At 44.3% G+C, this 12,181-nt stretch overlaps 2 protein-coding genes across 2 annotated transcripts in view; one reads left to right on the top strand and one right to left on the bottom strand.

The window, feature by feature from the left end:
• NCAPD3 (non-SMC condensin II complex subunit D3) overlaps positions 1-3,176 on the top strand; it is a 47,559-nt gene extending 44,383 nt beyond the window's left edge. Inside the window, exons 33-35 of the mRNA XM_074936725.1 lie at positions 2,031-2,105; positions 2,212-2,272; positions 2,372-3,176. Of these exons, the coding sequence (XP_074792826.1) occupies positions 2,031-2,105; positions 2,212-2,272; positions 2,372-2,483 (248 nt within the window). The 3' untranslated portion in view covers positions 2,484-3,176. The remainder of the gene's footprint in view (positions 1-2,030; positions 2,106-2,211; positions 2,273-2,371) is intronic.
• A 1,227-nt stretch (positions 3,177-4,403) lies between these two features.
• Positions 4,404-12,181, bottom strand: part of JAM3 (junctional adhesion molecule 3) — a 41,918-nt gene continuing 34,140 nt past the window's right edge. The window contains exons 4-9 of the mRNA XM_074936692.1: positions 11,878-12,030; positions 11,461-11,663; positions 10,607-10,706; positions 9,543-9,672; positions 8,082-8,136; positions 4,404-7,257 (exon numbers count right to left, since the gene is read on the bottom strand). Coding sequence (XP_074792793.1) covers positions 7,222-7,257; positions 8,082-8,136; positions 9,543-9,672; positions 10,607-10,706; positions 11,461-11,663; positions 11,878-12,030 — 677 coding nt within the window. The 3' untranslated portion in view covers positions 4,404-7,221. The remainder of the gene's footprint in view (positions 7,258-8,081; positions 8,137-9,542; positions 9,673-10,606; positions 10,707-11,460; positions 11,664-11,877; positions 12,031-12,181) is intronic.

Here is a 12,181-nt window from a genome sequence, read left to right as displayed (position 1 = left end):
GTACAGTGCATTATCGCTGCTTCAGTTAATCTGTACTGAGGTGTCTGCACGATGGCACCGGGCCTTGTTGGTTGTTAGAGGATCAGAGGAGAACATATTTCTTTTTCTGGTCTGTCATTTGTAAAACTCTGCAGATGCAGTTCTTTATAAATCACTTCTGACTTCACATGTTGAGAGGCTGGCTAGCAGATCAGTCTCTGCCACCCTTGGGTCTTCCTCTCATCTATTGCTTGCTCTCGACAGTGAAAATGGGTAAGAGGGCCTGGGAGAGAATAGACTACTTCACTATGGAATGTAAATGCAAACACCGGCGGTAATACTACATAATCTATGGAGGGCTTCAATAAAAACAGGGAGTGTGGAAAGAGTAGTTGTTGGTAATTCTGTTTGCCATTTCGCGCTCTCCCTCTTATACTAAAAAGCTGTAGCATCCAGTAAAATGAGGCAGGTGTAGTCGTTTGCCATATGTGAAAACCACATTACCTTAAGATAAAGCTTTCACTGCATAAAGTCAGGAAATTCAGAGGCCAGTTTCACGAGTCAAAAGCCAATCCAGGCAAGATAGATAAAGCTGGATAGCAATGGCATGCCTTGGTGATTCCCTGATTATGGCCAAAGGCAGCTGGATTGTGGAGTCCTAACGGTACCAGACAGCAAGTCAGTACCCTGAGAATGAGCCTGAGGGGCCAGAGACAGTGTCTGTATGCTCGATGCAGTGGGATTAGGAAGTATACAGGATCCTGTCTTTGGATTCAAAGGCAGCAGTCTGGTGAGTGTCCAGCAGGGGGAGCTCGATCAGGTGTGAATGAGATGGTGTGGACAAGCAGTTGTAGATTTAAGGAAAGGAGAACTCTCTGGTAGCCCTCAAAGCATGTAGGTTCCTTCAAGTCTAATAGTGAAAAACAGATTATCATGAACATGTGTATGTATGTTACCTTGAAGACTGAGGCACAGGCTTGCGCTCTATGCTTCCAAGACAAGAGGGCAGCTGGTGCTTTTAGAATGGCCTTGAATGACCAGTTCTTTGGCTTCCAGCTATATAGACTTCTAAGGATTAGTGTAGAGATCTACTGTAGGAAATGGAGGTATTTTGCTAATGTTGCTAGTTTCCTCTAGTAACCACTATTCACACCAACTTGAACTTAAGGGTTTTTTTTCCTAAATATTAAAGAACAAGTTGTACGGGGTAGTTAGGCTTTTAGCTAAACATCTACAGAGTTTTATTAATTCACTTGGCAATATGTGAAGCCAAGAATATGGATTCTTTTTCTCCAGAGCTCAAGGGAGAGAGGGGGTTAAGGAGACCTACCGAGGATGACCCATCCCCAGTGCCGGCCTCACTCCAGGACTCTCGTATCGGATTCCACTTGACAGCTCCGCTGAGTTTTTTCCCTTCTAGGCAGCCCTGGACTCGCCCCTGGCTGTGCGGCCTTCTCCTTTGAAGTGCACCCACAGGGGAGAGTCTGGGAAGAGAAGTAACTCCCTGGAATTTACACGCTGACATTTCATTTGTTTGTGAAGATCTGAGCATCATTTTTCACCCCTTTATCATCTTCTGAGATCAAGCTGGGAGACGTAGGAATCCAGGAGAGGATGTGCTCGCAGGACAGGCTATGGGAAGGGGCAGGGAATCTCTCCCACCTTAAATATGGATGGGATCAAGCTACAAGCTCTATCCTCCTCCTGAAGCACATGCAAACCTAAAAATACTAACACAGGCTATGACTTTACTACCCGGAAGGGATAGGGATTTGCCTTGTTTAGGGTCACTGATGCAGTTCCTACTCCCAGGCACACAGTGTGAAGGAAATTTTTGCAGAAGTTCTATCAGTATTAGGCATAAACTTGACTGTGGGCAGTGTGGATGACCAGTCTCATTGCATTGCCTTTATTCTATGCAAAAGATGAGCTGATACCTGGTTCAGTGGGCCAGAAAGAAGCATGCATGCTTGTTTGAGTTGGGTACGAAGGGATTGTCTTGCCCTATGGCTGCATTACAAGCTGACTGCTGATCTGTGTGTTTCTTTCAGAGACCGTTGATAACTTGACCTTTGGGGCTGGGGTCAGTTTCATCAGCCTGACACGCACACCTGCTTCAGCTCAAGGCAAGTTATTTTCATGCTCCTAACTTTTAAAAGAAAACCAAACCAAAAAAAAAAACAGAGAGAGAGGATAAAATGTGCATGTTTAACTTGTAAATGTCGCTTGCAGAAAAAAAAGGATCCCAAGATCAACAAAAAGATGTTCTCTGTCTGACTTCACCTGATAAGCCGTAAGTTCAACCCAGGCCTTAGCGACCAGTGGCTATAGTTAATACCAGTGTCTTTTTTTTTTTTTAAATAAACCAACAGTCATTGTTTCCTTTCTGTAGAGGGCCCCTGCCTCGTCAGTGGAAAGTAGAATCTCCGTCCAGGAGAAAAAGCAGCTCAACTGCAAGTCTAAGGAGATCCCTTCGGAAAGCTCCCCTGAAACCAGCCAACTGATCCTTCCCCATCCACGCACTGTGTAGTTCCGAAACACTCTTGTATAGAACCTTCATCACGTTGACCATGAACTACTCCTCTTCCCTTTACAGTTATAATTATGGATCATTGTGTGTATAAGTGTCCCTCCTTATCCCCCTCTATTTTATTTGTTTATATTCACACACTCATACAAAAAGTTTGCTTTGATTTATAAACTGGAGCAGTTAATGACATGCTTTGCTGTAGGACAACTGGGAGTGCCAGGAAGCTGCAGTATCTAGTGATGGCTGACTATTCACTGTACAGGACTTATGGCTTGTCCATTTTGAAACATAAATCTGTCTTGGCCATAAGCTCTCGCCCATTGTAAGTGCAGCCATTAGGAATGCTGGCTTGGTTGAACCTGGTATGTTTGTCACAGCTTGTTACCTTACATGACTGGAATGGCTATTGGCTTAAATCATTCCCTTGGTGTCATGCTGTCCCCTGTTCATAATATTACTAGTTTCTATATTTTCTACAAATCTAGAATAGCTTGACACTGTCATACCTGCAAATCTGATATAAATGCAAGTGATTAAGGATTTGTGTGTAGTGAAAGGTCCATTCTATGTATATATAGCCTTCGTTTTTTTTCCTAAATGGAATATTTCCACTCTTGGACGAAGTTCTTATTTTCAGCTGTACAATTTTACGAAAAATAAATGTTTAGAGAACAAATTCCACCCACCTCTCCACTTTTCTTGCTTTGATAAAACCAAATTATTTTCTTCTGTTAATCTCTAGCCTTACCGCATTCACCTTATTTCTTGCCCACTGCTTTTGTCTCTCCCATGCCTACATTGAAGCTCTACTGTTCTGACAGTCACCCCAACAGCCGTTGTGCTCATCCATATAAATACTTGAATTCCTGTGGGATCCCCACCCATTAGAGCAGCTGCTTGCAGTGTCCCAATCCTTATGATCACCCATTCTCGGGGCTGGTGTATATGACAGCCAAATAAAGCCTCTACCACCAGCCGGCTGGTGTGACTTACGCATACATTCAATGCAGCTGTTGGAATAGCAGATTTTGAACATGATCTTATTCATTTCACTGAAAGCAGGTTCTGAGTATTTTACTGAGGATGGTAAGTCATGTTGAATTTTAATGCTCAGTACAAAAACCCTACTTTGTTCTATGCAAAACACAAGTGTTAATGCTGGAACTGCAGTTAAGGTTGAAAGCCCAGCCTTCTTGGTGCCCAGGCATACGTGACTGAGATCTTCCAATGCTCAGCTTCAAAACTACTGCACTACCCTTGCATTACATAACTTGTTCTGTAGATCTCAAACTCTAAAACTTACATGACAATGCATTTCACTACAACCCTCCGTAAGCATTTACTTCTGTGCTAATAAGGCAAGGGCTGCTCTAGCACAAAAGGAAATTGAACGACTGAAAAGGGAGAGGGGCAAAATTCAACTTCCATTTTTAACCTTACTAATACAGTGGTCACTCCTAGGATTCTTCTTAAAGAACTTCAAGTGGGGTCAAATCTTAATCTCAGAATTAATGTAGCAAGATGTACAGGGTTAGTTCAAGTGGTTTTGAATGGAGGAATGGCTAACTATGACCACCTCCTTTTTCATTCCATCCTACTTACATCCCTCCACCCTAATTAACTAGGCATATTAAACAGTAAGACATCAGTGAATTGGTCATTATACTAAGTCTAGTTCAAATATAAAGCTCTTCAGAGATTTTCTTGAATTGTCTTGTCCATGAACAGAAACAGGTATAGCCCATCAGGCAAGGATCCATCTCTTCTCGAGAAGAAATGGCGGTTGAAGAACTGCCCACAATAAACCAATTTGATGTAAGTATTTACATGTGTTTTGTAACACCAGTTTAGTTCTTTGTAAGTCACCAACTGAAGTAAACAAACAATCTGTCAGAAAACAGAAGGAATCTTTCACCCATTACATTGAATTCAAAGCAAACACAGATTAGGAATAAATATGAATTTAAAAAAAAAACACAAGGATGCTTTAATACCTTGATATGTATGTAAAACATTCTTGGCAAAGTTAAATGTAATACATTAGTACAAACCTCTAGATTAAACTATTTACAGCAAGTTCTGTAAATCAAATCTGACGAGTTAAGTCTTGGGGGTGGGGGAAAGAGGGCCCTTCATCCCGGTAGAGATGCCACTGTCACATTTTTAGATCTGAAAAATAAATCTCTATTCTTCACCATGCAAAAATCTGCAAGCTGAGAAATCCTGACTTCAGCAGAAGGTCAAGTGTCAGACAGTGCTCCCCACAGTGCCAGAAGCTAGCTTGACTCTGTAAGCTTTTTCCTTTCTCCCCATCTTAATGTTCTATAAGCAGCATAGAAAAGGAGTAGTGGATAAAACTGGAGGGTAAAGGAGTGTCTTAAAGTATGCTCTTGTCATGCTGACTACAGGACAACATGCAACCAGTGTACAGGAATACCTAGTTGTGGGTGAAGAGCACATCTTAAAGGTAACCATAAATCAATTGCAAGGGGTCAGTACCCTCTGGATAGCACACCCCATCTTTACCTCCATCTATGATAGCAAAAGGAGAAAGTGGTGGGACTATGTTTAAATAAATGAAGCAATGGCATGTCCAACAAGGCCCCAAAATCACTTAATAGGTGATGAAAAGTCCAAGGCAGATTAATACAGAACATGAAAAAAATAACACTGACAGTCCAAATTGTCAAGTATTCAAAATACTGTATGCATCAAAAGTTAAGACAACTCAATTTGTTTGAAATACAAGAACACTAAATTATGCTACATTAAAAACCATTCTTCAACCACAGCACAGAACTGCTCTACTGTTGCATTTAAGTATTTCATATTTAACATTTGCCCAATGCCGCAAGTGTACATTTCTGAAGAACGAGGAACCCTAAATGATCCCTTAAAGCCAAGAAAGTGGTGGCATCTACCAGCTGAAGAAAAGTAGCAGCTAGCAGCTTGAAAGCACTTTTGTGTCCAGCTCGTTGCTTTCACAGAGCTGGTTTCCCCGCTTCCGATGCAATCTCAAAATTCTGAAGAGACAGTGTAGCTGCCACAGAGTTAGAATGAGTTTAGAGAAACTAGCAGAGAGATTTATCATCTTCAGCAACCATTAGTCACTCTGTCACCTGGTCAGAACTTAATTCAAAAACCGTCACAGGATATTTCTTGCAAATAAGCATTGGTCTTTTGCAAGAAAATAGTCGTTTGAAATATAAAATTGAATAGCTCCTGCCTTGAACTTACAAAAAGGATCCCTGAGTGACTATGTTCTATGTCCTATTAGACCTCTCTTGGGAAGGAAAATGTTGAAGCTAGCTTGGGAGAAAGAGGCTGCTTCTCTGTCCGCAGTTCATAAAGTTGTTTGTGCTGCACTCTGCAATAATACTGATATTCTCTGACAGTGCTATGCTGTAGCAGCATTTGAGCTCCTGGCTGCGGTTTAAAAAGGACTTGTTTTTAAAAAAAATAGCTACGTTAAAATAACACTGTTGGCATAACATATTTACATTTTAAATAGAAATGTTACCTTCGCTGAAGTAATCAAAATACATCTTTGCAAAAATTTAGAATGCAGAATTCTACAAAATCAATGGGGTCTGTAGAAAACCTTGAATTCATCTCAGTACCATTGTGGGAATCAGCCCCCAAGAGTGGTTTTGGCTTTAAATTTCATAAAAGGGATATCTTAATGCTAAGGGTCTCGGCCTCCGGTTTTAGAATCTTAAAAATAGCTCCAAACAGGCAAGCCTGCTTTGTGCAAATTAGAGTTGAAAGCTGCCTGTATCCAGTGAGTATTTTATGTAAAACTGAACAAAAGCAATCCTTTTGGAGTGAAGCTGTACATGTGGAGAAAAGAAAATTCACCACTGCTGGCAGAAGGGCTGCGACATTTAAACCAGTTAGTTGCTTGTACTATATCTCCACCACCACTGTGGGTTTGACTCAGATTCTGGCTCTGCACCTGCAGAACCAAATCCTGATGGGGGTTCCTAAAGTCCACAGAAATGAAACATTTGAGGCCAATGCGACATGCTCAACAGGGGCCAGCTAGTGAGATCAGTAGCCTGCATGGCTCATGCTCAGGTGGGGCTCTGCAGGATTGACGTGATAGCAGTTCTGGCAGCTCAGCTTAGCAGGCCTTTACAAATAAAATGATACAAAGAAGGGCATGAAACCCTCACTTGCGAAGTTGGCAAGAGCCCAGTACAGTTACAACTGTAAAGGTTGCTAGCCAGGCTCAGGCATTGTGCAGCTAAGCAGAAGGTTCTCCCCTTTTGAGGATAAATCTTATTTAGAATCTATTGCCACATCAGCACCTTTTCTCTCTCAGGTCAAGATGCCCATTTACCTAAAGCTTCTCCCCTGTTCGGCTCCCTGTTTGACATTCTGGCTGTGTATCTGCACCACAGGGAGAAGGCAGTTCCATGAGCATCTGCAGCTCAGAAGGCTATGGCTGTGGAGGGGAATGCTCAGTCCTGGAAAGGGTAACAGCTCCTCCTTAGTACGAGGGGAGATGTAAGTGGTCCAGGTGATATCTCTGGGGGAGGAAAAACACTGGTTTGGAGTAAGCGTTGTTAACTTTGGCAAAAGAAAGTCAAGTTTGTGTGTTTCTAAACTCTTCCGAGTGCACTTTGTTCATCTTTTTGCTCTTGCTTTGAGTTCCTGGAGGAGGTATTTCCATACTTGGTCTGGCTGCTTTGCAATATCCTTTTGGCATTTCAGATAACAAATGACGATTTGTGTCTGAAGTCACCCTGCAATGAAAGAGTGATGTGTGTAGCCACATTCCCCAATGGTGTCCAGGCACATCGTTTTGCCCACTCTCCCCAACCCAAATATACCCTTGCAAAACAGGTGCTATTTGTGTAATCTTTTTTTCCCCCAAAGTCCTGCCTGGGCCCCACTATCTCATTCCATCCCACAGAAGCTGGTAAGGACAAGCGTCCACCAGTAATACCTAGCTCTTAACATCTCATAGATGATCCCCATACAACGGAATGAAGAAGATTTCCCCCACTGCCTCTTCACAGTCTCTCTGCGGATAAGTTTAGGAGACGCCTCTCCCTGATTGGTGAGCAGTTCAAATCCTGAGATGTAAATACGCTCGTCTCGTACATCATCAGTATAGACTGTCTACTTAATCCAGGAAAGCCAATCCCAAAAGAGCAGCCAATCAGCTGCTTAAGGTAGAACAGAGCTTTATTTGATACACTGGGGGTCAGTGCCCAAAGACAGGCAGTTGCCTAGTAAGGGTGTCCTCTTGGACAGACTTGACTAATAGAATATAAGTGATTAATAAAGCCATAACCCATTCTCAGGAGGAGGCCTAACTCTCTAGAGAGTGTAAAAGAACAAAGCCTTTCTCAAGGACCTGACTCAGCTGTTGTCCTTCCTCTTAGTCCTAGGTTCTCACTTCGTAAGTTGTGTCCAACCCATGCTTGAAGAAATTCTGCTCTGGAGAGTCATTATGGGCCCTAGGTAGTGTGTGATTCCTGAGCTTGGCGGCCCTTCACCAGCCCCTTCAGAGACCTAAAAGGAAAGATGTAATGTGCTAATTGTTTCCCTTCCCTTAGCTTACCTCGTCCTCTGTCTGGATATAGTTAACACCATCTGGTTTTGCTGGAGTCTTGTAGCTGTGAAATAAGGGGAAACAGATCGGATTCCTGTGATAATGGGACTTCAGGTGGCAAAGCAGAACTGTTCATTATTTTATGTTTATTTTATTTTATTATATTAATTATGTATTAATATTTGGGGAGGACGACAACTAAAGGTATTTTTTGTCAAAATGAGAGCTGAACTGGGAGCAGCTAGCTCTGCTTAAAGCCAGGCCTGGACCTTTCCCCCACTCAAAGCAGCTGGGCTTTCCCCATCAACTACTAACCCCTACAGGAGCCCTTCTTCCGGAAGGGGAAGGTCCCAAATGTATCCACCCACGCTACGCTTCTGACCACAGTAACTGTGAAAAGAGTTATAGTTTTCCAGCCTCCCTCCCTCCTTCTGGTCACTGTAATATCATTTCCTTTGATAATTATTATGCCGTTAATTTTAAACCCTTCAGTGCCTGCTGGCAGGTTTACTGATAATCCTTTATGATTGCACAGGGTTATAAGAAAGCTCCACTTGTTTTGTCCAGCAGAGGAATCTAAACATTCATATTTAAAGTCCTGCTTCGCCAGCATGCATCCACTTAGAATCATATTTAAATGAAGGGATTGGGGCCTCCAGCAGACGGGGAGGAGGGTCTTGCTGAAATGTGACACTGAACTAGGCCAACCCAGCTTCCATCCGAGGTTACACAATCCACGAAAGAAGCTCAATATTTAACTAAAATGTCTTTCTGTTTCTGATCATGGAAGCTATTTATAGTCTGACCCTTTGGCTCCCATAATGCTGCAGTCTTAAATGTGCCGCACTATTCAGGAACACAAGCCCTCATTGATGGGATCAATTCAGAAATGGCAGTTTTAATCCAAAATGTAAGTGCTGGGATGTACCCATTAAGACGTGCTTTCCAGCCTGGGACTGTTCTCCCTCACACGTTTTCTGAATATGTCCTGATGCTTGTACTGATTACACAATGAGCTGTGCTCAGTAAATCCCTGACTTCTAAATGCCAGCAGCATGTGACCACAGGAAGCATCTGCTAAGCTACTACATAAATACAACTGTGGGATGGTTGGGAATTAGCAGGGCTAAGCCCCTGTCTCTGTGCAAAGCACCAGAATGTTAGAGCAAGGCTTCTTCCTCTAGCCGTTCTTGTCAGAGGAGACCCCTGTGTTGCAAATATGAGTGGAGACTTGCCACGGTTAGCCTGTGAGCACACCAACTACTTTGTGCCAATTGGCGTTCAAAGTGCCCCTGTGAAGCTGGGTGGAATTGGGCAGGTCTAGAGAGTTAATTGGGGAAATAGGAAGTAGTATTTAAAAGTCAGGCAGTGACCCACGCTCTAGCCAGGAGGTGCCATGCCCTGTTATGAGAGCTGCATGCCAGGAAAGGCAGAGGACTGTGGGAAAGAAGGTTGCAAACCTAGCCTTACCTTTTCCCAGTCTGTTTGGTGTTCACAAAGTAACCCCTTCTGTAGGCACAACAGATACCAAGCGTTATCAGCACCAGAACCACCACGACCACTAGGACTCCACCAACAATCCCACCAATATTAAGATCATCTGGAGAGGAGAGGAGAGAAGGCATCAGTCACTGATCCCCACAGGTATCCCAGCCTTCCACCTACACACAGACTAGCTGGCACGAAACCTTCACCCCTGAGATTCCACCCACCCAGTAGCATGATCCCTAGGTATGTACCTACTCGAGCAACTCACCCTGCAGCTGCACTTCTATTTTTAGCACGCTAGCTCAGCCAGAGCTAATATGGGTATGTCTCCTCAAGCTGGAAATGACACCTTCCAGCTCCCACATCAACATATCCAAAGACTCTTCATCTCAGCTTCACTCCACCCTGGCCCCTCTTCTGCCCTGCCCTGTCCGTCTCATCACTGTTCTCTTCCCTCTTCTTTCCATTTAGCTTGTCCTGTCCTAACTAAACCCACCCCCTCAATAAAACCATGGCACTAACATGCCTTTTGCTGCCATCACTCTACTTGTTATCTCTTCCCCCAGCACTGTGTCTGATGTGTCTATTTACACAGCATGCTCTTCAGAGCAGGGACTGCCTGCCATTCTGGGTCTGGGCACTGCCTAGCACCAGGTGGCCCTTAGGTACTACTGTAAGAAAATTAATTATAATTAATATAATCAAATATATAAATCAGCTAAGTAACTTCAGGAATCATGAAGCTAATTGACCCAATCAGTTCTACCCTGTTTTCATTTAGCGATTCTTTTTTCCTTGCCCACATTTTGTCATTGTGTTTTTCTATGTTGTAATTTAGACTTTCACATGCCAGGAGCCCAGGTTCTGTCTCATCCACCTGTACAGCACCATGCTACATCTGTGTGGCTCCAGAAATTATCAGGGATTTTGGAAGAGCCAAGAACATACTTGACGCTGTATGAGACACCAAGAAAAACCAGCCCCCAACACTGCAGACCTTCTGATATATAAACCACCACTTTCTAGAGGTAGGCAGAGCCACTCACAGATTTCCATCTCCTGTTCCTCACACTTGGCGGAGCCGGCGTCGTTTGTTGCTATGCAGTAGTAACGGCCAGTGTCACCCTTGTGCACGGCAGCGAAGACCTGTTTCGGAGGAAGCATAACGTGTCAGACACAGGAGTCGGAATCACAACCTTTCCACAAACAGCAAACGAACAAGTTAGACGCTACATCCAGAGATCTAGGTCTTATGGACCTGCAGGAGGATGAAATAAATATACACAGGCATTTCTTTGTTTGCCTTTTGATCACACCAAAGACCTGCAGGGAGTCCCCACACCTGCAGCCTGGAGATATTCTCATTGCACGGACTCCAGAGAGGCCCAGAAATTAACTAAAGGTTCACTGCTTTTAGATCATAGCGCAGGAGCTCACTGCAAAAGACTTCCCTCAGTAACACAGGCTGCAAACTGGACACATGACATTTCCCCCAGGGAAATACAGCAATCAAGAGAGAGACCTTTCAGGGCCAGAAAGGTTGCCTCTCGTCCTTTTCTACAGCACTGAGTTTTTATGGTGATACGTTGATTATAAACAGAGAGAGAGAAGTGGGGGACTGGAGGGGAGCTATGCCATTCCTCCCCCCTCACAACGGCTTGCTCTGCCCACTCTCTTCCAAAGGCAAAGACTACAAAATGGGGGTCATCTCTTCTGGTCCCATGGAGTTCTTCTTCCCCCACATCCTCCTGTTGGACTCAGCAGGCCCTCAGGGGGCTAGAACCCCAACCTGTTCCAATTGTTCCCTCCTCTTCAGTCCACTCATAATCTGGGTGCAGGCAAAGAGCAACCCATCAGAGCCCAGCAACAGCATTCTCAGTCATTTCTCTAAGAGCATTACCAAAGTGCCTGTTCCAGGGTTCAAGACGAAGGAGGAATTACGGAATTTGGGGGTAGATTTGGAGTCGGTCGGTAAGGGTTCACTGTTGTGGTACCAGCTGTAGGTGGACTCTGGGTAGCCTTCGTTCTCGTGGCAGTGAAGGGTCGCTGTTTTGCCCACCGGAACAGCTTTAGGGACTCTGCACTTGGGAGTGACTGGCTTCACTGGGAGAAGAGACACAAAACATGTGAATCGCCTGGCCCAGCACCCTGCTGCACCCCAGCTATTCCCTTTGGAGCACAGAACAGCGATTCAGCTGGACCCTAGCCCAGCATAACCAGGGCTGCTTCCCCCTCCAGAGGCGATGGCCACCACCAAAATCAGATTGTCTTGGGAAACCAACAAGGCACACTGTGGGGCCCCGAGCTGAAGCAATACCTTGCACTGTAAGCCAGATGTTTATCTCATCTACTATGTTCGCATCGTCGGGCGCTGCCACTTCACAGCGGTAGGTGGCAGTATCCATGCGGGTGGTGTTTTTGATCACCAGCGATGTCCGGCTAAGAATTTCTGCACGAGTTACGAAGTCTCCTGGAGAAGGGAGGAGAGAGAAGGAACTCATGAAGAGCAGGCAAGACCATATTTCCAGCTGTGTCCTCCACCAATGCATGTTAAAGGCTACAGCTCTGTAGTTCTGAGAGAGGGGAAGAATCTGACTTGCAAAGTGTAACACCTGCTGCAA

Source organism: Natator depressus, chromosome 22, assembly GCF_965152275.1.
Source record: "Natator depressus isolate rNatDep1 chromosome 22, rNatDep2.hap1, whole genome shotgun sequence".
Taxonomy (NCBI): Eukaryota; Metazoa; Chordata; order Testudines; family Cheloniidae; genus Natator; species Natator depressus.
Note: the sequence above shows the minus strand (reverse complement) of the source record. Positions and strands in the feature narration are given on the sequence as shown.